The sequence below is a fragment of the Hypomesus nipponensis genome, chromosome 13, assembly GCF_054491055.1.
Source record: "Hypomesus nipponensis isolate SF chromosome 13, ASM5449105v1, whole genome shotgun sequence".
Lineage (NCBI taxonomy): Eukaryota > Metazoa > Chordata > Actinopteri > Osmeriformes > Osmeridae > Hypomesus > Hypomesus nipponensis.
Genome location: NC_140373.1, coordinates 9,552,036 through 9,579,656, shown reverse-complemented (window position 1 = coordinate 9,579,656; position 27,621 = coordinate 9,552,036). Strand labels below are relative to the sequence as shown.

Sequence of the window (27,621 nt, the reverse complement as noted above, 5' to 3'; positions counted from 1 at the left end):
GGAATTGAGCTCCGCTGTTTTAGCTAATGAACCTTGTTTAAATATGATTGCCCAGGCTTATATATGCGGACAAAAGTGGCACCAGAGCCATATTCAGAATCAGTGACTGGGTCCTGGCAAAGGCCCAACTAGTTATTAGGTATTATTCTTTTTGGCAGGAAGCTTGTATCCAAGCAGATTAAAAGTGGGGCTCACAGATGGAGGTGCTGACCCCGCCCGGTTCAAGAATAATGAACATAAATTGCATGTTGGCGTATATCAAAACACATTTGAGTTCCCCTGACATCAGAGACAAGAGCACGGCATATGCAGACATGTTGTACGATAGGACAAAATGTGAAATGCTCTATTGCAATTTCTTGTTTAATGCAGTCTTTGACAGCTGCTGTGCACACTGCCATGGCTACTGATGAATGTGACCTGGTGAAACAAAACGAAATGAAGCCACCAAGATATGGTTTTATTATGTCTTAGGATAATAGAGCAGGGTTGACCATGATCGGGACTATTAACCATGCTCAGATTAGTTTGTTTGATCAAAGACCTGATTGTTGATTGTCCTCTTCTGTTTGGGCAGACCCTTTCTGCCTTGTGTGTTTTTTGGCTACTAAAAGGGTTTTGTTTGATCGTATTTACTCATAATAGACCTGCAATGCTTTTTATTTATTTGCATTTTTTATTTTGGTAATGGCGGTTCTTACCATGTTAAAGCAGAAATAATCATCACTGGTTACAACTAGGTCCAGAAGATCTTACCTTGCCACACAACAACTGTGACCACTCACTGGATGACACAAACTATCCCTGTACTAATTTGTTCAAACCAGACACTTAATCTTCCTAAATTCTGGTTCATTCATCGGCTTGATTATGTGCAGATAAAATGGGAATAAACCCACATGCTGTATCGTAGCTGTCTCAGCCAAACGTTTTTGCTTTGCCAACAACGACCCCCTGCCCCACCAACCATCTGGTGTAGGTCAGCAATCAGCACAATAACTTCATTACAGTAGACCTTGCTCACTAAGTGCACACTTGAAAATGTACCAACACTGGCTTATTTTCCCAGTTCGATTGACTGACGGTGTGTATTAATAGCGAGAACAAGTGCTAGAGGTTGACGTGAGGTAAAAATAGCAGCACGCTACACGTCTGGACGAGTTGAGAGCTCTTCTCACACTGGACCGGTCGTGAGACACGTTTTTTGATGTCAGCAGATGGATGCCATTAACACTTGAAGAAGATAACATTCCCCCGTGGTTTTTTCCCCACTTTGTTGCTATGGAGAGTGCTGAAGTGATGACAGTACCTGTCTGTCTGACCCGCCCTTGTGTTCCCTCGTGAACTTTGTGTGCTGCACTTTTTATCTGTCTGCATTACTACATGGTTTCATGTGCCCTGACTATGGGATTAGAGCACTAAAGTCACTCATCATACGGTATTGACATTCAAATACCACTGAAATTACACATACACACACAGAAGTCCAGTTAACCATAGCTTGCAGTTTGAAAAGGTAAGGGTTGAGGCCAAAAGGTCAATTGTGCTCTATTTAGATGCTCAATTATCAAAAGAATATGAACTGACCCATTCATTGACCCAGATCTCAACCTGCATGTCAACTGAGGTGAGCTAAATGTGCTGCTACCTCATGTGCACACAGTCACTCATGCAGAATGCACTGAGTACGCTGTCCTTCTGTCGAGTTCTGCTGCAGGTTTTGGTGTTCGCCGGCATACAATCACCCTAGGCTTCATTCATTTCCTTCCTGGGATGCGTCGCTTGTGACTCACTGCCCTACCTGCCTGCGTTCATGTCGTGCATCTGTTTGTGCTTCGACGGCAGGGATGTTTGTGCCTGGTTCGAGTGATAGAGTGAGGCAGGGAGAGGAAGTGAGTGTGTGCGTGTGTGGTGGTCAAGTGCTGCTGTCATGGTTTCCATGTTGGGGGGCAGAGGCACACGTTTTCTAAATTGAACGATGGTCACCCTGGCTGATAGGAGCCTCGGGGTCTGTTATCTGAGCGAGTCCAAAATAGTCTGTCAGAGGAGGTTACGCAACACTCCGTCAGCAGGAATGGGATGCTTGTCCCTGTCATGTTCCCAGTGCCCTGGGAAGATGGGGAATATTGCAGGTGAGCTGACTGCAAAGCACGAAAGCAAGTCCAACTACAGTCCAACTGTTGAACTAACCAGAAATTGTCTACTCATACAATTCACCTTTCAAAAATCAAACTCTTCACTGAGTCACACCAGTGCTTGTTTAGCTGTCCAAGAAAGTAGTCAAGATCGAAAAATTTAAACCGGATAATGTTTCTTTTCACCATAGCACATACAGTATCATTTCTAACACCTTGTATAAATCCATCTGATAAGCTTTTATGAAAATGTTTTCAGTTATTGCACAACATTCTAAGAAGTCATATCATAGAATCATCTCTGATAACGATTGTAATTAGTTACGATGACAAATATGCTTGGACATTGAGTTCTGTCCAAAACATCAGTTTAACACCAAAGATTCAGATCATGTTCTGTACAGGCTAGAAGACTTGAGCTATTTGTTAAAGGGGCAGTTCTTGTTGCTTCCTCTTGTCTAAATATAACTGTTATTAGCTAAGTAGCATACAAACAGGAAATGCACCACCTACACTGCAACCACACAGAACATGATGTCTTGTCATGTTCGCAGAACTGTATCTTTTGTTCAAATGATAATCTGAGGGTTAAAGCACATAATACAGTAGATAGTAAATAACAATATTATACACGGTTACATTTTCTAAATTCCAGACTAGGGCAGCAGGACTGGCCCTCGAGGGTACTTCAAGGGTAGATAGATAATCACTGTTGCTGACATTTTAACTTACATTAATCAAAGAGACAAGTCTTAGACAAAGTCACCAAAGTTCCTTGAACATATGTTGACAGAAAAAGGGTGTACAATAAGGTGAAAGACAGACAATAGCAGATCTTTGTTGCAACAACAGTCCTTGGTAAGGAACTTGCCTCAATCACCAGCATGTGGACATAATAGAGGTGTAAACATTGAGTGTGTGTCGAGGTCTAATCCTCAAACTCATCCAGTCAAACACACTAGGAGGGGTGTCAATATTTGCTTCTCTGTTACTAATCCAATAATGTTAGATCAGGGATTCCTCCGATTTCTACAGGGGCAGGGGAAAAGCATTTCCTCAGATTGGGTGTGTTGAGAAGCATGAGGGAGAAGTATGTTAGAATAGTGCAAGTGCATGGTAAACACTGCTGTGTTTGTTATGGTTATGAACTTGCTATGTTTGTAATATTATTCCTTGGCAATGCGGGTCAACAATGGGAAAGCTCCTACTGGACTCAGGATGTGCCTCAGTGTCTGTCTAGGATGAGTGACAGGAAACTGACCATGGTGACCCCAGTCACTGAAGTCTTTGGTTTGATGTGCTGAAGTGGCACAGTTAGAGGCTGGAGCTGAAGTTAGGGTGACCTGTTGCATTTCCTTTAGCGGGCCCAACACTACCCCAAAGTGCACACTTCTAAAGGAATATGAGTCAACGTTTTGCTGCTGGTGATAGCACCCTGCTGGAAGGGTGTTGGAGAAGGGCAAGGTGTTGGAATGTTGATTTGCCAGTACAGGGTTGGAAAGAGGGCCAGTGAGGGTCAAATAAAGCAAAACAGGACTGTAATTTCACACCTTCTATGGATGTGCTGCAAAAATAAAATATGACTGTCCAAACTGCAAACAGATGCCTACTTTTTTTGGGATTGGTGGTGTTTCCAGTTGGTTATGTCTCTAGAGAATGCATGGACTCGGGTATAAAAAACAAACATAAGAAAATCCAAAAAGAAGAGGAAGAAAAAAAAGAGATTGATCTCTTTTATTAGTCCCTGTAAACACCATATATACACAGAATTAATCCAGAATCATTGTTTTTTTTGTACATTTGAACACTGTACAAAATGTCATATTTACAAATGTATTATATAATCACAGTTTGAATATACAGAGTTTTGGTAACATATTGGACATCAGAAGGAAAAAAGAAAAGAGAAACATCTTGAATAAGTTATTTACATAAATGTTTAAATACTCTCATCAACCACATATCTTCATTGAGTGTGTTTTTGGGACGGGTGATGAAAAATGAAGTACACCCGCGTGCTTCAGGTTACTCCTCATTCATCTTTTCACAGTAAAAAAAAATGAAACATACGGTCTACTCTCACAGTACAGCCCTTTCGATGTCAAAAATGACAAATGTGGAGTGATGTAATAGTTAGTTACATCACTTAGTTTTCATTATGTGTGTTGAAACATTTTCACTCACATTTATAGTCCATAGCCTACATAACTGACAACATAAGAGTTGAGCAGAGGACGACATATGATTACAAAATAAATCATGTCATTTAAATAATGTAAATGTAGCCTCATCCATTTCATTATAATTACATTTTCAAATGTTCCTTCTTAAGATTAGTGACACATCTATTCAAGCTGGGCATGTACTGCAGAGACAACCACACGACTGCAGACTCAAAGTAGCGTTTTATACTGATGTTGAACTTCTAGGGGTCCCAAGTTAGCCAGTACGTCAGTTAAGTAGCTTTTGATTCTTTTCTCTGAATTGTGCCTTGGTTCACTTACAGGAAATCGAATTTCCTTCCGAACATACTTATCCCAAAACCAATCAAAAACACAACTTTTAGGGAAGAAAATTCTAGATCCAAGGTCTAGATCCAACGCCCCAAAAATCACTAGTTTGAAGAGAAAAGGCAACTCTCTCATGAGTTTAATATTGGACGATAAACAGAAAAACAGACTGCGTATTTCCTTTGTGATTATGGTCAGTGTCCAACATGATGTAGGCGTGTGTGTGAATCAGACATCAATGCATCAGGGAAAATATTCTGATCATATCTTAGCTCGTGTGCTGTAGGTGTGGTGTCCAGGTCTTTGTATTGGAGTTGCTGGGTTACATTCTAAATGTTTCCCCTTGTGGACAAAACATCCCTGGTCTGGCTAGATAGCCCTCAGCAAAGACAGCTGATGGACAGGCCATCATGTAGAAGCATTGACACGGACACTTGTGTACACACACCCCCCACACACACACACCGGGACATGCACCTGCTTACACACACACACACACCAAACATACGAGTGCATCTACCCTCATGCACACCCAGATGTGTGTGACCCACACCAATAGTAAAAAGACACACACTAAGGAGAGGGGAAAAATAATTATGTGGCATAATTGCACTTTTGCCCAGGGCATTTACATAGGCTCCTTCTGCTGGGTCCATTAACAGAATAGCTGTTCTTGTTCCCATTCTAATCCCATTACGGTCTCCACGAGCTACCGTGAGGAATACAAAAAAAGGAATCAAATAAATAGGAATCGGTGTACGGACAAAAGAATGAACAGAAAAGACTTCCATGATTTCAGTGAACTCAAAAAGGAATATAAAATAACATTCAGATTTCATGAGGTCCGTGAAAACTTTTTAAATGACGTTGAGAAACAAATAAATAAATCATATTTAAATGGACAACTAAAGACCAGCCCTAGATCCAACACCTCATGTTAACAACGATGACGTGCAGAAAGTCTCTCTGGCGAGGTGCTCACAGAAGGTCGTCTTCTGTCTCGGGAAAAACAAACAAACTCGGGGAATCGGTGTCGACACGCTCCTAAAATGTAGGTGTTAAACTCGGAACAACATTTCGTCCATAAGTGCTTTGCCACGTAGGGACGGACAGGAACAAAGATGCCCATGTGGGAGCACGAGAGGAGGCTTAGCACCTTGTGAGTGCACACTTGGGGTTTCACTTCCGGTTCACCAGGGGAACCGTATGCAGACGGTGGATGAAGGGGGTGGGGGAAGGAGGTCATTCAGAACTACATTCAGCCACTGGCACATAGGACTTCTGAAGGACAGGAGCGGCAGCATGCTGTGAACTGCATTACCCACTGGCTTTAGCAATATAATCCCCATAACTTATTCCGAAATGTGTGTCCTCAGACTCTGCAGGAAATGCATGAAGATGACGGGCCGGTTTGGGAGTCACTGACCGACAAGCCTTGTGTGCTGCTGGGAGAGTTCTGCACACTTTATTCTACAGGGGCATGGATTGTTCATCGGACATTCATTTTTAGATTAAAAACCACAGATTGAAGCTTTGTCAAGGTGGATTCCAAAGGCTACACATCGGGATCGGTCTGTCTATTTGATTGAGGATTAAAACAGCTGCTCCGGTGTTGAGGTCAACGCTTGGGTGTTGGTATTGGAGCAGGAGCATAGTGTCGGTCGATTCCAACAGCCCAATGATGCATTGTCTGGAAGATCAGAAAGTCAATCCGGTCGTGACTGAAGGAGGGGTAGGCATCTTTACCGGCCCCGTCCTCCCGCCACGCTCCAGACAGAAGCTAAGATCATCTTCAAATGAAATACAGGCGCTACTGGCACTTCAACATTCAAGTCTGTCCTTCTTATAGGGTTTGAGTGTGTACAATACATGTTGTGTACAATACATGTTGTGTGTGTGTGTGTGTGTGTGTGACAGTGAGGCCTTCGTTTCACTTCTAGCTGTGTGCAGAGATAGTAGGGATGGGGACTCCCCACTCCTCCGCTTGGCCCTGACTCCTTCTTGTCGTCTCCCACGGTCACTTCTTTCTTGCCCCGTCGACTGGATCTCTCTGCTGCTTAATTAGTCTTTCAATCTCCGCCCCCAACGTCTGAAGATTCTCCTGGAAAGAAAGAAGCGGAAATAGAGAGAGAAGGATAGGGGGGGGGGGGGGGAAGGGAGAGAAACAGACATAGAAATGATATAGAGATGAAGATCAATGAGAATCTCTGACCCATTTAAGAACTGCAAATATTCTGGCTGTTGGATTCTACAAAGGATCATCTGGAGTCACTCTCCATTCTGCTTTCTAGGTCAGAAGACCTGGACTGAAAATAGAAGAGAGAGCGAGAGTGGCAGAGAGAGCGAGAGGCATGGAGAGGGTGAGGACTGTGAATTAAATGAGATGAAAAAGAGGGTATACGGTGAACGAGTGTTTGAGCCTGGAAGAGAGAGACAGAGAGAGAGACAGAGAGACAGACAGACAGAGAGACAGAGAGAGAGAGACAGAAAGAGAAGAAAGGATTGGGGGGGTGAGTGGGTTTAGGAAGACACTTGCAGCCTGAGATCAATGCCTCCCTGCGCTGTGCTGTGCTTTTACTTGGTACCGTGTGATTCCCTCAGCATACTGCTACTCATCAAATGCTGCACCCCGGGGCGATAAAGGACAGCCTGAGAAGCCCCTTAGTGTCAATTCTCCGTTAACACGGTAGTGTGGAATGAGAACCAACCCTCAATCAAACCGGTAGACTGGAGTTTCCCTGACTAGTCTGCCCAAACTCTTTTGGCTGCGTGTAATACTCCATTCTCTATAGATTTGTGGATTATAAACATTGCTCGGTTAAAAGAGCGCTAACTGACAATGCAGAAACCAAAAACAGGTAGAAAGAGCAGTGTGAAGGGGGTTTTGGGTAAGGAGATTAGGGGTCAATGTTTATGACTGAAAACTGTGCGACACGTCTGGCTTATTGATGATGGTGCGAGTCCTGCCCTGGCAACACCGTCACCAAGGCATGCAGGTAGAAATATGTCAACAGTCATGCACTGCATTAAAACCACACTCATCTTGCCTGTCAAAGAATGTGTTGTTATTATAAGGTTAGGATCACTTTCAGTTGAGCAAAATGGGCTGCACTTTGCTCGGATTCAATTCAGGGCCGCCAATAAATTGGAAGGAAAACTGAGCTGTGAGCCCAGACGAAAGGCTTGATATCAGACAAAAAGAAAAGTGCCCCTATTTTTCTGTTCAACCGGCATTGAAAACACAGGGCTCATTGTCAGCCTGTTAGACAGTACCGTCTGCAATACCAATGGACGCTTGCTGATAGTGTAATAGAATTTTAGGTTGTGTGTCAAATGAATGTGTTTCAATTGTGGTTGAATTAACATCCTGAGACTAGCTTACATTTAGCAGAAAAAGGAGTTAGGTCAAGGGGGGGGGGGGGGTGGAAGGATTTAGGTTAAAAGGGGTTGAAGGATTTAGGGGAATGTTTGTTTGACCGAAAGGGGGGTAGGAGACACAAAGTTTGGGTGACTTGAGAGTTACGAGTTTGGGGGAATGTGTTAAGGATAAGACCTTTTTCCTGTTAAGACATCTATTGTGGAGCAGAGTGTGTTCAATGTTTATATCGATGGATCGTTGTTTAGACCAGATGCTGTGAGGGTATATAAGTCTGTCTGTTGTGGGACCCTCATCACTCAGCTGAACGACATTTAGGTCACGTCACGTGTCCTCCAGTAGCAGCGCAGAGCAGCGCTCTGTTAAGTACCTTCATTAGACTGATTACATTATTTGTATTAATCTGGCAATCCTGACCATTCGAGTATCCAGCGTCTTCAGAATTCTTCCTTGACAACAAACTGACAGCCGGTCTACAAGATGATGTCCGTCTGTCAGAGTGGCATGCTGACCACCTTGTGCATGCCTGGTCTGAGATGAGGAAGGATGGCGGCGGAACAGACAGAGTGCCGGGCTCTCCAGCTTCAGACCAGGCCAAGTACGACAGAACAACAACAGCAGCACTCGGTACAGAAGCCCAGAGGCAGGAAGAAGAACCCAGTATGTTTACAGAGAAAGACAATGACATGTCACGCAGTCAGAAAGATAAACTAACAAGGAACTGGAGAGGAGCAAGAGAAGGGAGGAACGGGGAACGGCGAGAGAAACACCAGTCTGTTTCCTTCAGTCTCTGATAGACACAGAGGAAACACAGAAAGATGGAAATTAGAGAAGGAGATGATAAAAGCACTGAGGAGAGAAAGGCAGACACAGAAAGAGGCAGAGAGACAGAGAGAGGCTGGGGGAGAGAGAGCGAGCGAGAGACAGAGAGAGAGAGAGACAGAGAGAGATGCTGGGAGAGAGAGAGAGCGAGAGACAGAGAGTGATGCTGCGAGAGAGAGCAAACAGGGGGGAGCCCCCGCCGTGGAGGGTGATGTCACAATGCAGAGTCCACATTTTTCAGTCCTCCGAGAACAGATGGGCGACCCACCTTGAGCGTGATGTTTTTAAGCAGCGTGTCCTCCAGGACGGCCTGCAGCTTCCTGTTGATCTCCAGCGAGAGGTCAAGGGTCAAGCCGCTGTCGGCTGGGTGGGAGGTGTACAGGGAGGCCATGATGCCGCCCCTGCGGCTCAGGTTGGCTTTGTTAAAGTCTGAGGCCTCCGTGGACAGAGCCCCAGTCTCTTCTCTTAACACGTAGCTCTGGATAATCCTGCAGGGGAGGACACAGGACATGAGCTGGACAGTCTACTGTGTTTACACACGCACACAATCAGACTTAAAACACATCCTGCTGAAACAACTTTTGTAGGAGGCCACACCTAGGCACTTGGGAGGCTGCTTGTGGATACGTTAGAAGCGACAGAACGTGAAGACTGTGTGCCGCGCCTGTGCCTCCTTTACTCTGCGTCACAGACACACCCGCCTGTGCCTCCTTTACTCTGCGTCACAGACACACCCGCCTGCTTGTAAACGACACGCTATCGCTGAACTGGGAGGACTGCCTTTGGTGGTCGTCTCATCCGCTTGCTATTTTGAGCTGAACACTCAATCAGAGCCCTAATGGCTGCACCGTGCCAGTCACAGTTTATGGGCTAGAAGGTTCTTTCACTAATGAAGCTGGGTCATTGCATTAGTGTGGGCTGCTAGGACCTCTATTTATCCCAATCCTCCATCTAATCAGCTGTCTGTGTCTGTGTGTGTTTTAATATCTTGGACTATGAAGAGATAAAGAGAAGCTCAAACTTATTTCCAAAACACTGGAACACAAAAAATAAAGATACCCTGAAGTAACAATATATAAATATAATAACTTTGTTTTGTTTGATTTAGGTCACTTCAAGTAAGTATGGAATGTGCATCTTGAAAGTTGACAACAAAGTTCCGGGTTTCTTTTGCAAGACAACCATCGCCTAATTAAATGATGAACATATTTAGATTGAGATCTACCTCCGAAAACCCGCCGGGTAATAAAAGCTCAATTTACATGAAATTGGATCCATTTAAACCAAAATTGAGTTTTTATCTTAACAGCGATGGTAATTCGGAATCTTCATTGCCCCGTGTCCCCGTTATAGTTTTCCTTCATTATGCAGTGGAGAGTTAAGGAGAAACACTCAAGTCTTTTTAACAGTCTGAAGAGGAATGGAGAGAAAAGAATGAGGGGGAGGACAAGGAGACATTTCCATTTCATCCCATCTTTTGTCAAGACAATTCTGTGGCCCAGATGACTCATGAACACTTTGAGGGTGAAATGCTCGACAGGAAACCAAGGTAACCTTTTTGCGCCCTTCTTGGTATTGATGAAGCTCTTTAGGGGGAAAAATATGCTTCATAAAATGTTTCAATTTTCAAGTAAACGCACTTCCGTTAGAAACCGTTGATGAATCATGGTCAATGAATGCTGATGGGGTGGGCAGATGATAAAAAGTAGTTTTAGCTAAAGCTACGATTTCAAGAACTGTTGGAAATGACATCTATGTGCAATGTGTTACTAACAAAGGCATGTGGTCTGAAATGTGGTTTGTAGCACTTGAACATGTGCATGAACAATGTCAAAATGTTAAAGAATATACTTGTTTGAGACAGAACGTGCTTCCAACTATCCTAACACCAGAGGGGTCACTGAAAACATATTAAACAAGCACTCTTACGACGGCAGTTATTAAGCACAGTCTACACAACACAAAGATGAAAGCTATGTGAGCACTAGAAAAAGAAGCAAGCAATCACCACAAAACACGCACGTCAAAACACACCAAGATAAACATGGACTTACCTCGAGCTAATTCTGGGGGGGGTCCAATTTCGGACCCCAAATTCCATCACGGTAGTGTTAGTAAAAACAAAACAAAGTGACAACAATTGAAAAGAAACGGCTGGGCGGTGAGGTGACGGGCATGCAGAGCTGGGGGGGGGGGGGGGTTGCAGGGAGGAGGCGGGCTCACTACCAAGCGTGGGTCTGAGCGCACGTGTGTGTGTTTGACTGCAAATGTGTCTGGTGGGCCTTATCCAATCACGAGCAGTGGAGGGGGTGAGCAGCAAGGGCAGGAGGACAGCCATGCATGAATTGCAGCTAGAAGGATGGAGAACATCCTGAGGGGAGAACGTACAAGCTTGGAGGCTTGAGGCTTCTGCACGGGGAGCATCTATCTGGGGGTGAGAGAGACCGTCTCGGTCCGTCCTGACTTGGGCCACAGCTGAGGAGGTTCTTTACAAGGCCTCCGCAACGTCCGTACGTTTCTCTTGAAATCTGGGAAAGCTTCGAGATCGACTCGGTCGATCAAAATTGTGAATGCAATAAAAAGTTGCCTTTCCCACCGCAACGGCACGGATTTCCAATCATGCGTCATGCAATCGGAAAAACAATGTCCTTGAAAGTGTTGCTAATGCAGACCCAAGCTATCTTTGCTTGATGGGATCTAGAATAACCTTGCCTGCGACACCAAGTGTGTAATTGAGCTCAACGATTTTTTTCCGGCCCCCAATGACTTGCACGGCTGATTCCGTTCCTCCTTCGCAATACAGATGATCCTGATCACTATCAAAGAGGAGAAAAAAAAATCTCTCTGGAGGAACAGCCATCCATTCTCTGCCAAGCAGAGGCCTGCTTCCTTCGAGACGACACAATCCCAGTCTAACAGCTAAAGGATCTTTAGCCTTGATGCTAGCACAAAGCTCACAACTGGAGGTTGAACGCTTCATCTACTGCCCCCACGTTGTCCTTGGGGGAAGGTGTTTGCGTGATGCATCATGGGACGGCAGCAAATAGACGTGGCGAGGACGAGGACAGTTTATATCCCCCGGGCTTCACCTCCGCCAATGTGGCACTGGATAACTCAACGGCCGTGGCCGGGCGATGGCATGTTTACGGGTGAAAGGACCAGAGGGCCTTTCTTGCTTGGATAAATCACGTTGTTTATCCTAAAAGGGGAAACGTATGAGGGCAACCTGCTTCTGTACGACGATGGCTCAAGGTCTAGCTCCCAGCAACGACACCGGGGGAACAGCACACCTTCCGCCCCCTCTCCCTCTCCCTCCCTCTCTCTCCCTCTCCCTCTCTCTCAGACCCCCACCCCCGTCTTTCCTGACCCCTGGTGGGACGGGGAGCGAAAGGCAAAAAGGACAAATTCACATCGACATTGCAGAATAAAGATGCCTCCCACCAGCAGAGATTAAACCAAGCTATATTAAGCTTGGCCGTCGTGGGATTCGGCCTCGATTTCTTAACTCATGAATGTAGGTTGATGGCTCTGCTCCAAGCCTATAGAATGGGACTTGGGGAGAGAGAGAGAGAGAGGGAGAGAGACCAATCTTCCAACAGCATCAAATTAGCCTGAAACGCCAGGGTGGGAAAATCCCAGGGACTCGAGGTCTGATGAGAAGTCGCGGATGGCCGCAAAAAGGATCCATAAGAAATCCTGTCCTGAGATAACTCTGGAAGTGTGATGTCACAGGCAGTTCAAACCCTACCGTCCAATCTCCCCCTCCCTCCACCGAAACACAAACCAGTCAGGGCTGCAAAAATCCCCCTGCGCTCTCCGCCTCACCCCGGGCAACTAAGGCCTCTTAGGGGATTTAACACAGACAAGACCGGCCTGTCCTCCGGCTAGTGAGGCGTTCGACGCCGTCTCTTTGGCTTAGGCTCGGCTGCTGGGCATGAATATGGATACCACATCATTAAGGTCTTCACTGACACCTCCTTCTCCCTGGACCAGGCTGCTATAAATAGCTGCGACAAACCCTCGTCTGTCAGAATACGGGGATGGAGGGGTGTGTGTGTGGGGGGGGGGGGGGGGTGGAGTGAATGAGATTGTTTGTGAGTACACACGCTTGCATGCAGCCTATGCATAATGCATGAGTGTGGTTCTACTTTGCAGTGTTTTTTTTTTTTTAAGGGGTAGGGTGATTGGTGGGGGGGGGGGGGGGGCACGCGAGTGCAATAACTCAATGATGTGTCTCTCACACCAAAAGACTGGGCTGAGGAAGACAGCCCTGTGTGAGTGACAATGACCTGCCAACAAACCCCTTCACACAGCTGTAAACACCGGTCCCTGAGAGAGAGAGGGGGGGGGGGGGGGGCGCTAGGGCTATTTTTAGCATCCTGACACAAGACAGAGTCAATGAAAGAGCTACGCCGCTGAAGCCAGACCGACTCACGGAAATCAATACATCTCATATTAGCCTTCCAAATAGCTGCGAACATCTAGTAGCTATGTGTTTCTTTAACTTTAAAAGGGCCTCTTTTTAATTCCGTTGCGCACGTTTAAACTTCGGCATGATCCTTCTGGCACACATTCTTCATGTGTGAAGGAGACTTTTGAGATCTCTCTCTCCTCCTCTTCCTCTCGTCCTCGCCCGACCTGTGCTCCTCCAACTCACTTGGTCTTCCTGCGGATCTCCTCCACCAGCTGTTTGATGTGGTCCTCCATGAACTCGATCTTCTCCTGCTTCCTGGCCTGGGCCTTCTGCAGGCGCACGATGCGCTCCACCAGCATGGCCTTGTCCACCTCGGGGAAGCTGTCCACCACCACCACCGAGGAACCCGATTGGCTCTCTGGTGAGCGCTCCTCCAGGGTGCCGCCCCCTCCACCGTGACGCGTGTTCAAGGAACCTGGTGACATCAGAGAAGGAGGAGGAAGCACTGTTGGCGGCGTAGACAAAGACTGCATTATTCTGCCATTCTTTTTTCCAAGCTTTCTTTTGTCAAGTTGGGTGTTCTTTTGTCGGATGAGACAGTTGAAGGACGGACGGGGAGGAGAAAAGAAAGGGACGGAACACTTCAAGCTGCCCTTCCTCCTCTGACGAGAACCTTGGAGCTGGAGGGAGCCGTCCCGGAGCTTACCTGAGGAGCTGGAGCGGCTGCCCATGCTGCTGACCTCCCGGTCGCAGCCTCCGTTCTCCTGCTGCTCCAGCCTCTTGCGAGCTGTCGGCGACAAGACACATGGGACGGCACAACGCCGGTTAGCACACAGCGTGAAGAACAACCACGCGCAAGACAACAGACACCGTTTTATAATTATTCGAGATTTTTTTTTTTTGGGGGGGGGGGATCTATTTTTTGGGGGGGCTTTTATCCTGGTTTGTTGGGACAGTTATTGAAGTGAAGCGTGAGAGGAAACGCTGGGATTCAAACTCGGGCCGCTGCAGTGCGGCCTCCGCCTCCAGGGGTACGCGCACTCACCCGGGAGCAAAACATCTACAGCCGACGGCACCACAGCCTCCCCAGGGAACCTTCCCCCAGTGTCGACCACATTACAACTAAAACGCTTTTCCAGCCGAGCTGGGAGAAGCGCGCACGCGCTCGTTAATATCGGTGCCCAGAGAGAAGCGGTCGAGGTAACAGCAGCTCTTTAAAAATAACCCTGCGTCCTTTCTCATCCTGCCGATAGAAAAACTGGTCCCCAGGCTCTCCTCCTCCCTCCTCCCTCCTCCATCATCCTTCGCTCCGGGACACTGCCCCTCTCTTTTCTCCCTCCCATCTTTCAATCTGGACGAGCAGGAGTCGTCTCACAACAGCCCCGAGTGCTAGTCTGCAGCCGCTAGCATGGAGGGGCCTAGACTACAGCAACACCAACCACACACACACACACACACACAGACACCAACAAGGTTCGGTGAAATATAACCACACACTGTAGATATGTCCGAATTGGATATAGATTCGCCACTAGCGAGATTGACTTTTTTTGCCTCCTTTCTTTGGAGGATGCAGGTTTATACTTTGCCTGAAGTCATGGTCGAATGTGTGTCACCTTGCGGGGGCTGTTTAGTTGTCTACGACCTGCTTTTTCTAAACCGAGGCTCGAGCGGAAACAACAGAGAGGTTCGACGCGAGGATCATTTAGTTTGGGGTTAAATGGGACGACACCAGTCCGTTTTGACATGGCCGTTCCCTTCAGTGGGTTCCGGGGGGTTCCATCCTGACCTTGCGTCAGCTGCTTGGTCAGGTCCTTGAGGTTGGCCGCCTGCTTCCTCTTCTGGGTCTGCAGCTCGTCTCTCAACTCGCCCACGCGGGTCTGCAGCCGGGCTGTCTCCTCCTGCAGCCGGTCCCTCTCCTCCTGCAGCGCCCGGCCCTCCGCCTGCCGCAGAGACTCCTCCCTCCGCAGACGCTCCGTCTGCACCCGGGGGGACAAGCGCTATGGTTACAGCTTGCACATTTGGGAGACCTTTCTTTTTTTGCTGACACGGTAAGCAGCAAGAGTCATAGAGGTATAATCCAAGAATAAATATAGAATATTTATCGTTTCATACATTAACTGTATACAAGGTATATATATATATATATATATATTTTAAAAAAATTATGACATTAAAAACACAGCTCCTCGCACTGAGTCCCACACAAGGTTGAGAACATTGTTTTTGCCCACGTCAGCTGGGCTCTCGCCAACTGACACCGGCCGGCACCAACGACGACAAGTCGCGTGGAACGGGCGGCGGCGGCCTCACCTGCTCGGCCAGGGCCCGGAGCGCGTCCTCCAGCCGCTCCTGCAGCTCCCTGGAGGCGGCGCTGAGGCGGTCCGTCTGGGACTGCAGCCCGTTGCTCTCTGACTGCAGCTGGGCGTTCTTGCTGGTCAGCTTCTCTGTGAAGCCCAGCAGCTCGGCCTCGCGCGTCCGGCTGCCCTGCACGTCCCGCTGGAGGTCGGTGATCTGACCGTTGAGGCCGTCCACCTCCTCGCGCAGAGCTGCCATCTCCTGTGCATCACTGGGAGAGACACAGGGAGGGAGTGAGTGAGTGAGTGAGTGAGTGAGTGAGTGAGTGAGTCAGTGAGTGAGTCAGTGAGTGAGTGAGTCAGTCAGTCAGTCAGTCAGTGAGTGAGTGAGTGAGTGAGTGAGTGAGTGAGTGAGTGAGTGAGTCGGTGAGTGAGTGAGTGAGTGAGTGAGTGAGTGAGTGAGTGAGTGAGTGAGTGAGTGAGTGAGTGAGTCAGTCAGTCAGTCAGTCAGTGAGTGAGTGAGTGAGTGAGTGAGTGAGTGGGTGGGTGAGGGAGTGAGTGAGTGAGTCAGTCAGTCAGTCAGTCAGTGAGTGAGTGAGTGAGTCAGTCAGTCAGTGAGTGAGTGAGTGAGTCAGTCAGTCAGTCAGTCAGTCAGTCAGTCAGTCAGTCAGTGAGTGAGTGTACAAATACCAACATTGGGCGTTCCCTCAGGTGTGCTCGGTCTGCAGTCTGTCACGGACTATTTCATAAATAAATCAGTAAAGTGAATGGCTCGTAGTTTTACTATAATAGCCAACAGTAAAATGGAACGTCTAACTTCCAGACAGACTGAAGCTGTGTTGTTCAAGTTCACACTTGCTCTCCCACACACACAATGTGTGCTGCCCATTCCTCCTAAGTTCCTCTCGGTTCTACGTCCCATTTGTCCTTGACCTAACTTGGAGAGCTTGGCTACATGAAAGTAGGGCGCATATTCAACCAAGGACAGGCCGATGCTCACCTTTGCGGTGATGTCAGACCAATTAGGGTGAAAACAGACTGCTCCTTTACAGAACCAAGAGTCATCACGCGCAACGTCCCAGATGTGATTACAAGGTCAAGGTGAAGAGAGAAGTGCGTGCGTGTACACAGCTGAGTTGACCCATGTTGGTGAGGGTGACATGTTTACGGTATATGAGCACTGGCAAACGGATGACAGCTTCTCTGACCCGAAAAGAATCCTACGGGTTCCTCATGAGGCTCATCTTCCACGACAAACTTGAAGTGAAGTTCAGTACAAACCTCAGTCACATGGTCACATCTGAGGACTCTAACACCTCCTGGGACACTTGAATTATTGAGTGTTACATGTGGAAAGTGGACTCCTGCTTAGACAGGCAGAGGAGGAGAGGAGCCTACCGTCGTCTTAAAGCGTGAGTGACAGCCACTGCCGACGTATAGCGAGTTGGAACGTGTGTGTGTGTGTGTGTGTGTGTGTGGACGTGTGTGAGAGAGAGTATGTGTGCGTGTGTGTGTGTGTCTGAGCATGCAAGTATGTGTTGGTGAATGAATGCGAGAAAAGGGCTGGAGTGAGGAATAATCTTAGAGACTGTGTGTGTGTGTGTTTTGTGTGTGTGTGTGTGTGTGTGTGTGTGAGAGAGCTTCAGGTCTCACCACTGGTGCTGCTCCTCCAGGGAGGTGATCTCTCCCAGCTTGTCTCTCTGCCTCTGGATCTCAGCCTTCTGCCTGTTGATGATCTCTCTGTACTTGGAGAGCTCATCCTCCCAGCGTGGTCTCTCTTCCTCCAGACACTTCAGCTGGGGAGGGCGGCAGGTGTGTGAGACACACACACACACACACACACACACTCTTATTCACACACATTCATGTTCAATCACTCACTCACAGACCTTAGTTCGTAGGGTTGTCAGCTCATCCATTCCTTCCTTGAAGGTCCTCTTCAAGTCTTCCAGCTCCTTAGATTTCACTCGATGCATCTGTCAGTCAGGTGTTGAGACAGATGACTCACTTTAACCAATGAACAGCTCAAATAGAAAATCGCTCTCTTCCCACTATTCCTTTATGTACAGTATTCTCACAGCACAAAAACAATAAAAAACTAATTATACAGACTATTCTTAGCAGAATTGTGCTGTGACAAATGAGCCCTTCAGACAGAAGTGATTAAAGCATGCTGGATGTTTCCCGTAAATCTTTAAAAACCTGTCTGTCAGGTTGACAGGTTGTTATTGGGTTCAATGAGATGTCCCACCTGGCCTAACACAAGCGCTACTGCCGTTTCATCACTTGAGTTACCTTCAAAAAGGATTCACCTTCAAAATAAGGCAACGAGCACAGGGACATACAGTAAACATGTGGGTCCCCGTCCAATCGGATTTAAGCTCGGTCTCTTTTGAGGCGTGGAGGTACTCTTTGTTTACAGACACGACACGAGGCAGTCAGCACCCAGGGCCCCCGTGTGGATTCTGATTGGCTGGCATGAAGAAGCCTGAGGAGGGTTGATAATGAAACTTGGGCAGAAGCTCAATCGATACTGACAACGGGCCGACGCGAGTCAAGGTGAAGCAAGAGGTGAATTCAAACCAGCAGTTCAGTGGGGTATTCTGTCTGGAGGGGGGGGGGGGGGAAGAACCCTACAAATTGTAACGTAGCTCCTGTGACTTTCTCTACTGTGAGAAAATATATTTACTAATTCTTTATCTATGTCTATCTACTGTATCGATGAGCGTTACGTACAATGGGCCTTTAAATCCTGCGATATTATAACTGTCATGGCAACGCATCCCTGGATGAAAGAGAGAGTGGAGAGAGGGACGACGGCTGACGTCTTCTGGGTTGTTGGTGCAGCGACCCGTGGCTTCATATTGATCCTTTCAGGACCATGTATTTCAAGTGTTCTACCCTGGGCTTGTGAAAGGGGGGAGATGGGGGGGGGGGGGGGGGGGCTTTGTGTGTGTCTGTTATGAGTGTGTGTGTTACCTCCAGCTGGTCTGTCTGCTCCTGCTTGTGTTTCTCCAGCTGTCCTCTGGTCTCCCGCAGTTTGGCATCCAGCTCGTTTGACTTGATCTCCTCAGACTCCTGACAAGATGGAGAGAGACGGGAAGTCGAGGATGACAATGAAGGATCGTTAGAAAGAGAAAAGGAGGGGAAACGGCACATGCACATGTGGAGGTGAACGAGACAAAGACCATATCAAAACTGAACAGAGAATGCTTGGAAAAGGGAGCCGTGGCGGATGGAAACAAGCACGTTGACCTTGTAGGTAAAAGCATCGCTGATTCGAAAAGTTTGCAATGACAATAGCTCTGCTCATGAAACTTCAAAGCGATGAAACGCAAACAAATCCCAGGCTGTGGCTGGCAACTGATAAGCCAGGCAGAGCGTCCTGGTCTCGCACCACCCTCTAGTGGAGCACAGAGCCAAGACCGCACAGCCCCAGGCAGGGCAGGCTGCTTCTCACCAGCCAGCCGGAGACAAAGCGTCACCTGATAGGTGCGGATCATGTCCTGGCAGTTCTTGCGGATCTGCTCCGTCTCCTCCTTGGCCTGGGTGAGTTTGGCTGTGGTGTCCCTCAGCTTGTCTTTCGTCTCCTGAGGCGGGGAGGGGAGAACACACAGTCAGCCGTGTTGGGAACTAACCAACGCTACAAAGGGAGCAGATACGCATGCCTGCGCACGCACGCACACACGCACGCGCACGCGCACGCGCACGCACGCACACACACACACACACACACACACACACACACACACACACACACACACACACACACACACACACACACACACACACACACACACACACACACACACACACACACACACACACACACACACACACACACTCATCTCCAGGGTGTCAATAATAATACGTCTCGTCTGCACATTTCCTCAAAGCAATTTCTCAGTGCCCCAGTTTCCCCATCAGGATGAATATGATCATTTCTTGTGATAACACTCCCAAATAAGCCCGTAAACGAGGGCCCTGTTGAGCTATGATCATTATCACAAAACTTTCATCTGGATTGTGACAGCAATTTGGCATTACGCAACTCCCAATTCAATTGAAGCATAAATGGACACTTATTAGTTTACCTTCCTGCAGGAACCATAACACATCACAAAACAAAATAAGGATAATTGGATCCATTTGAATTACAATATAACATTGTAAAACAGTATGGACTGTTTGCTAATCCGCACATCAAGTCCAGAGACTAAATGTAGGCTGTCCTGGAGGCAGACGTGTGGAGGTCATCATGTCCTGCAGACCACTCACCTTGTGGACATCACACTCGCTCTTCAGCTTGTTCTGGGCCCACTTGACTTTGATAAGGTGAGAGTTCATCTCCTCCTTCACCTTCTCCAGCTCCCGGGCCAGTCTGCTCACCTCTCCCTCCTGATGTCAGACAGACAGACAGACAGACAGACAGACGAGAGGAAGGGGGGAGGGGGGGGGCTTAGTCCTGACCCACGTTGACTTGGAGGCAACAGCAATGCACCAATAACCTGCCTTCGTCCCAGGTTCCTCTCTGTCACATGGGCCATTTTGTCTTGGAGATCAACAACTCAAGTAGTCCAAAACTAAGCAAGACGAGTAAAAAGTACTGTCATGGTTTAATAGGTTAATTTAACTCACTGCATAGAGGAAGGCAACTCTACATTCGACCTCTTCTATGTTTCTATAATGACCCTGACAGCTGTGTGTAGGTGAGTAAAACATGATTCATTAGTCAAATGTTGTGCCAGCATTTCATCACAGCAGTAGTGACCCTTTGTCCCAGGCAATACACCCTGCCTTTCCTCTCAGTAAACCCATCACACTCATCAGTATGTGCGTGTGTGTGTGTGTGTGTGTGTTATATGACCCTATGGCCTACACCAGCCTTACCATACATTTATACAAGCTGGCTGGCAGGCTGGGGGGGGGTGTCTTTGAGCTATACATTTGACACTGTGGAGGGGGGCGTGGTCAGTCTGACTGCAGCTGGGCCGGGCTGGCTGGCGGTGCGCATCCCGCCGCACGCGTCTCGTGTGTGTGACCTCAAGAATGCGCCGCGGAGCGAGAGCCTCGCCGTTGCCCGTGGTTACCTTGGCGTCGTGGAGCTGCTGCAGGCGGCCCTTCTCCTGAGCCAGCTGGTTGCCTCTCAGGGCCTGGCGGTCCACCTCCTTGCTGGCCTCCCGCAGCCTCTTCTCCAGGGACTCCTTGTCCCTGCGCAGGTCCAGCGCCTCCTTCTCCCCCCGCACGTACCTCATGACCATGGACTCCTTCTCCTGGCGCGCCTCCTCGCACTTCTTGCCCGCCTGGGAGGAGAGGGGGACGGGGACGGACATGGGTGTGACTTGGCGTTAAAAGTTAGTCAAAGGTTTTTTCCAATGTTGCCCCATCTGGGCACGGATACGCGCCTGTTCAGACAGGAGAAAAACGACAGGGGTCTTCCTTTATCTGTCCGATCCCGTTCTTATCCTGAAGGTCCTTCGTGAAAGGCTTGAGTGTGAAAACCAAAAACTATAAACGAATAAAAGAAAGTATAAACTCATTTGATGAAGAGGGGTCGGCTGTCGTATAAAAAAGAAAAAGTGAAATAGCTGCCTCTTAAAGCATGGGTAAGAGCTGCAATATCTAGGGGGGGTGGATTAAACAATTCTACACAAGTCTGTTAGGTATCGCACCACGCGAAAGGAGGGCCAGAGCATACCGTGATTGAATGGTCTGCTTCTATCCATAAATTAGGAAGACGTGCAGTCATTGGTCGTTCACTCTTCCCTGCCCATGGAAACCATCGCTGATTGGACGGTACGTTTTCCCTGTGTTAGCTGACAGCTGGCCTTGAGACAGCCAGTGGCTCTCACACAGGTGTGTTCATTTCTCATGAGGATGACATCTCCTCAACGTGTCAGACGACGCAGGCGAAACGAGGGGAACGGTGGATTCGTACCTCCTGTCCTGCACACACACACACACTCACTCACCACCACAGAGACTATGGCTGGTATAAGAGAGACAGGTTGAATGTCAGCAGTCTCTCTGACTCCCTGTATCCCCTTTCTCAGTATCTCCATGTAAGGAGGAGAGCTCAGAAGCAACCTCCTCTCAGGGGTTGCTTGAAGGCAAGGAGTAAGAGTGAGGAGACCGTTGAGAACCAAAGAGAGAGTGGGAGACAAAAATAGAGAGAACGAGAGATGGAGTAATGAGTAAAGGGGTGAGCCGGTGTGGTTCTCGTCCCAAAACAAGGGAAACCGTTTAGAATCTTCTAGATCACCTGTCGACAAGCGAGAGGGCATCACAATGTTTGAGGTAAATATTCAGATGGAGGGTTGGGGGGCTGGAATTTTGCCAGATCCATTTCCCAGAGTTCAGTGGACAGTGAAATTGAAGGTGTTCCTTTTCCAAAAGCCATTGGAGCAAAGTAGCTTGACAGTTCAGAATCAGGTGTACAAATACTGAAACTGAAGACGACACATTCACTCGCCTGTGCCTGTACCTGGGTCTGCGTCTGTGACCTTGACTGCTTTAGCGCAGAGCTGAGAGCTCCGCAGTTTTGAGAACACGCCATGAATTTAGACTCTTTAGCGTGTAAAACGGTTAAGACGGTGAGGGGAGTGATGTGCAGACCATGCTCTCACCTGTTCGAGGCGGAAGGCCATCTCTCTCTGCATCTGCTGCAGGGCTCCCTTGGCTGCCTGGTCCTGGTGAACCAGTTTGTCCCTGGATTCCTTCAGCTCCTTGAACAGCTCCTCCACCCTGGCCTCAAACTGAAGACAGCGTCATACAGCAGGTTAGACTGGAGCTGGCAGACCCAGGAGAGCCCGCCTAACAGGTGTGCATGACAATCACTAAAATACTGAGAACCAAAGATTTGATTGTGTCCAATGTGACACACAGACTTCCTTGTTAAGGGAAGTGACTTACAAATCTTAATCTAAAAATGGGTTGCTAGCTACCCATTTTTCGATTTAGATTTGTAAGTGTTTCCATCTCTGAATGATTGCATTGGAGGCAGAATTGATGAGATATTTTTTTTATTGGGCTATAATATAGCAAATGCAAAAGGTTTGTTTGAAAAAAAACGCACACCCAAATCAAGTTTCAATACAAAAGGTAGGCCAGTATGAGGAACTCAAACACATTTTTATTTTGTACGACTGCCTCAGATGCGATGAATAACATTCAGATGCGTTGAATAACATGCAAAGGTCAAATGGGGATCAGATTGCTGATAAGCTTTGGCTTAGAACAAAGCGAGCGCGCACACACACACACACACACACACACACACACACACACACACACACACAAGCTACCCCGACAAGCACCTGCAGTGTTTGGCAAACGCGTGTCAGCTTCCTGCTGGCTGCAGACAGCCAGCTGCAGAGGACAATCACAGCTCCTGAGCAGACGGCTCTGTTTGCCGACCGTTATTACCGGTTTGCAGGGCCAGCGCTACCGTTAAATTAGCTTGTAATTACACTGTAACAAGATTTGCTCTCAAACACAAAAACAATTTGCCTTCCACCAATCACAGAGCCTAAGGAGGAAACGCTGGATTACTAATTTGAGGAAACGGTGAATGGTGGGCAGTGTTAAGAGGACACAGAATTGGAATGAAAATAGATGGACAATCAAGTCCTTTGTTGATCGGGCTGGATGCAATCACCATGCTCCACAGCAAGCGACCTATTCATGTGAATACATTTACCTGTCGATTTTCTGCTCTGTGCACTGTGCAAATGTCACGTTCGTCAGGAAAGGTTCCAACGAGTAGCGCCTACCTTCTTGATGGTGGCCATGTGCTGTTTCTCTGTCTCCGCCCTCCTCCTCAGCTCCTCCCTCATGGTATCCTTCTCAGAGCAGATGCCCAGAATCAGCTCCTGGTGTTTCTTATTGTCATCCAGCAGCCTAAAGGGGGAAAAATCCACTCAGTTGGAAAGTGAACCATGTCCTGGTTACAATCAGTCTAACCTGTGGAGATCAACATGTGTGGCTCCTTTACAGAAATATGGCAAAAATATCTGACCTGAATATTTACACCTGTAATATGAACTTCTACCTCAGTGACCTCCAGGGTAGGAACAGAATTCAGGGGTTTCCCTTATGAAACAGGATTATGGCAGGCACGTAAGCCCTTTGTGAATCATATGAAGTGAAAACGACCCATTTCAACACTTCTACCCTGAGGAGTCGCCAATAAGAAACAACAAGCTAAAAAGGGCTCTGTAACTACGCCTTGGATTTTTCTTACAAGCTACATCTGACAATGACAACAGCACTTATAGTTGTTTGTTTGGTTGCTTTAACATTTTTAGGGGTCACTTCAAATGGAATTCATCAGAACATTTATAATGTATAAAATGGCTATTTGCTCAAAGCATCACTGCATTCATGTCCAGAAGACTAGACTACCGTAGGTCTGCTAAAGAGATTAGGCCACACGCTAATCCTATAGCAGCTGAATGGACCCATTATAAGGGCTACAACCTTGGGGCTGATCAGATAGCAGACGTGAATGGTTGATGATATGGCAGCACACCGCCTGTCAACCCTCTGGGTGGCCTTGTGCATCATCACTGACTCAGCACCAGAACAGGAACATGGATTAGACTACAGCGCCATTCATGGGGGTGGAACTGAGCTTCTCTGCAAGCATTGTTTCTCTGTATAGAAGAGCGTTCTCGGAACATGAATCCAGGAGAAATACCAAGTGGCTACACTCAGGATTTCAATGTTAAAGACTCCGAACCAAATCCCTCCCCATTGTATTGATGATATAACCACAATGCACGGTATCAGGGACAGACACTGAGAGAAGTTGCATTTATCATGGTAATACATGAAGCCTGCTGTGCCGTAAAATGTGCTCTTGAGCATCCACCAGTTGCTCTCAAGGCCATCATCTCACCTCTTGATAGCCTTCTCCTGCTGGGCGTACTTGTGCTGGACACATTTCTCAAAGGCCATGTGACCTTCCGGGTCTGTCTGCAGCCCGTTGACGAGGGGGTTTCCATGGTGCCCTCCGCCCCCTCCTCCTCCTCCCTCCGGGAGCTGGAATGCAAGCAGCTCGGACTCCAACTCATCCAGGAGGGACTCCTGAGACAGCGAGCGCTGGATCTGGGACATGAGCTTGCGGCTGCAGTCCGTGTCATATGGGCTGGAGGAGCTAGGTGGGGGAGGCTTGCTGTTCTTGGTTGGAGGGCTGGAGGCCACAGAGCTCACGGTGTCAGGGCTGGAGGGCGTCGAGGGAGTGGTAAGACCGTTTGAGACCCCAGAGTCAGGTGTGGAGTTGGCAGTCGTGAAAGGAGGTTCGGTGGAGCATTCCAAAGTGGAAGGTGGACTTTCCCCCGTTCCTTCAATAACAACGGAGGGGATTTCGTTTGAACCATCCAGGACAGAGGGTGAGGAATCTCGCACGTCATGCATAGGAGCCAAGACAGAATCTCTCACACCACCCAGCACAGAAGTGGAGGCTTCTATTGTCCCCTCCAGAACAGAGGAGGAGCTCTCCGCCACCTCATCCAAGACGGTGGGGGAAGATTCCAGAACACCAACCGTTCCATCCAGAAGAGCAGGTAAAGTCCTACCGTCTTCATTGGAGGCTGTCTCACTGCCACAGCTGGTGTCGAGCTCCTGGTCACCTCCACACCTAGCTGGGACACTCGGCTGTGTCCGTGCGTCTGTCTGCACCCGTGTCCTTGGTTCTATTGGCTCTGCATCGTTACATGTTGGTGTTGTGCCATCTTCCAGACCAGGCCGTTCTGCTTCCCCTCCACCTTCAACGTGGTGGTCTCCTTCCATCTTCCCCGCAAACGTGACCTCTGACCCTTGAGGCCGGCTGCCGGCTGAGGCGGGATCAGACTGGTCCATGGGTCTCCTTCAGCTACACACCTGGGGGCGGGGAGAGAGACGGATGAGAGAGAGAGAGAGAGAGAGAGAGAGAGAGAGAGAGAGAGAGAGAGAGAGAGAGAGAGAGAGAGAGAGAGAGAGAGAGAGAGAGAGAAGGTCAGTTGGAGATGGGCCACACTCAGTTGAATGAAACTACAACACGCCTTTAAAGCCAACGTCACAATACATTCTCTCAGACCCTCCCACACAGGCTCACATGCAGCAGAGAGGTGTGGTGCTGCCAATGACACAATAGCAATATAGCTCTAATTCCACCCTTTTTCTAAAGGTTGTGAAACTCAGTTGGGTGTGGGCTTGCTACACCCATACCAGTCTTCCTCTATATACACGTAAAATGTCAGCCATTATGTATACACACAAAATGAATGAAACTTAATGTCATAAAAAAAAAAATTGGGAGTGCCACTGCCAACTGCATAGGCCAGTATTCCACAAATGGATGAGGCCTTCCCTTGCTTGCATAAAGACAGACTAAGCCAATAGATGAATATTGCCCAGCACCACAGTCCTCAGTTAAATAATTACCATTGCATAGCTCTGTGCTTACTGACAGCATAGGTCAGTAAAAAATTAGTTTTGCAACCACAACATTAAAGAGGCCACTGGACAGTGTTGATTTATAGTACCTACGGTTTAATTATTTTAAAATCAGAAAAGGGATCTTTTGGAGTGAGGGGCCAGCTGGGTCAAGACAAGGAGATTGGTTTCAGTGTATTGCAGTGCAGTCCAATTGCAGCTCTCCCATGAAGGATATAGAGGTCATATTTCACTACCGTGGCATAAAACCTGCAATGTTTAGACATACATCGCTTTTATATGACATTTTGTCCAAATGACATGATAGTGGTTGTTTCAAGCTAAAGTAACATTGCTAACGTTTACTCTTGTATTGTCCAGATTTAGCGATGATCTGTAAGGTGCACCAGTAGCTATGGCTGCATAAAGCAGAGACGATAAGGACGTGGCTAACTTGTTTAGTTACCAAGGCATGCAATAACAAACACATTGCTACAGTAACCATTCAGCCCTGACAATCTGTTCTAGAAAACTGCTCCATTCTTGCTTGTTAGCATTTGAAGCTAACTTGAAGCATTTGTTGTTTTTTTGTGGTTTGCTAACTTGCTTGTTGTGACTACCGGCTAAGGAACATGGATGTGCATTGTCTAACATGTGCAAGTAGAGTGTAAGATTGGGTAGCTAGTTAGCTCACGATATTTTAAATACAAGGTTATTTACCATGGACTTTGGCTAGGCTAACCATTTACCATAAGACTGCTTGACAGATAAGAGATAGCTATTCTCGCCTAACGTAGCAGTGCTGGGCTAGTGCTAGATAGCTAGGCTAGCTAACTCCCACCGGTAGATTTGATCATACCTAGCACGAGTTGATGCTTCAAAACCATACGTTCGTAACAATTGCACCAACCTTATATGATAAATCCATTCTATATCGTTTATGTAGATGTGAATATAAATCTGGAAATATGTAGCTGGTTAGCTTCGCTTGACTAAGGCTTGTCCAGCTGGGTAGTCGAAACCAGTCGCTACTGAGGTGACACATCAACAAATATGGCCACTGGCACTGTAAGAAACGACGTCGATAACCAATCAACCAATGAATGCAGTGAAATGGGCTGACGTAAAATTTAAAGGTCACAAAGTTAGTAAAAAATATATATTTATTAGAGGGACGCAACTGTCCAATTCAAAAAGCACCAATTCAGATTAAGTATTTCTACAACCATCATCTAGGAGCAGAACTAGCCACATACATTGCCACTTGCCTTGGTGTTCTCTTGATCACCCAAAGAAACTGAACCTATTATCTTTCTAATGCTTGTCATCTCTAAATAATTTCATAAAATAATACTTAGTCTAAATACATACTGTAGCCTACAGCCTATATACACTTTTGGCTCAACTTGTCCCAGCTTCACTGGCATATTTTACTCCAAATGATCCAGTTTGACAAAACAGTTTCACTCAGTGGCTCAGATCCTAGTATCAGTGGCTCATATTATGCTAGGATTATGAACTTGTTTTGTATGCACTTTTTCTTGTATTGTATTTTCTTACGTTACTGAGAAATTGTTTGAATTTTTGCTTATTTTTATTTTTTGATGAATGGTCCTGACCCCTTTGCGCAATTTTTAGCTGAATATCCAAA

General features: G+C 47.4%; 1 protein-coding gene across 2 annotated transcripts; it reads right to left on the bottom strand.

Annotated features, from left to right (window-relative positions):
• Positions 1-3,855: 3,855 nt before the first annotated feature.
• ccdc186 (coiled-coil domain-containing protein 186) lies at positions 3,856-27,019 on the bottom strand. Of its 2 annotated transcripts, XM_084670595.1 has the most exons (16): positions 26,881-27,019; positions 24,454-25,436; positions 23,327-23,453; positions 22,181-22,309; positions 20,645-20,857; positions 19,833-19,952; positions 19,040-19,144; positions 18,534-18,632; positions 17,444-17,530; positions 17,208-17,350; positions 15,571-15,826; positions 15,047-15,236; positions 13,964-14,044; positions 13,501-13,732; positions 9,112-9,331; positions 3,856-6,746 (listed from the first exon to the last, which is right to left on the bottom strand). In XM_084670595.1, the coding sequence occupies exons 2-16, from the start codon at positions 25,413-25,415 to the stop codon at positions 6,663-6,665; spliced, it is 3,048 nt and encodes a 1,015-aa protein (XP_084526721.1). In that variant the 5' UTR covers positions 25,416-25,436; positions 26,881-27,019; the 3' UTR covers positions 3,856-6,662. The 2 variants fall into 2 exon arrangements, with proteins under 2 accessions (XP_084526721.1, XP_084526722.1); XM_084670596.1 differs by lacking the exon at positions 20,645-20,857.
• Between the last annotated feature and the right edge of the window lie 602 nt (positions 27,020-27,621).

Coding starts and splice junctions, on each gene's coding strand:
- ccdc186 (XM_084670595.1), bottom strand. CDS start 25,415: ATGGACCAGTCTGATCCCGCCTCAGCCGGCAGCCGGCCTCAAGGGTCA. Junction 17,531..18,533: donor AGCAGACAGACCAGCTGGAG/GTAACACACACA, acceptor CCTGACTGACAG/ATGCATCGAGTGAAATCTAA. Junction 14,045..15,046: donor GACCAAGCAGCTGACGCAAG/GTCAGGATGGAA, acceptor TGTCGCCGACAG/CTCGCAAGAGGCTGGAGCAG.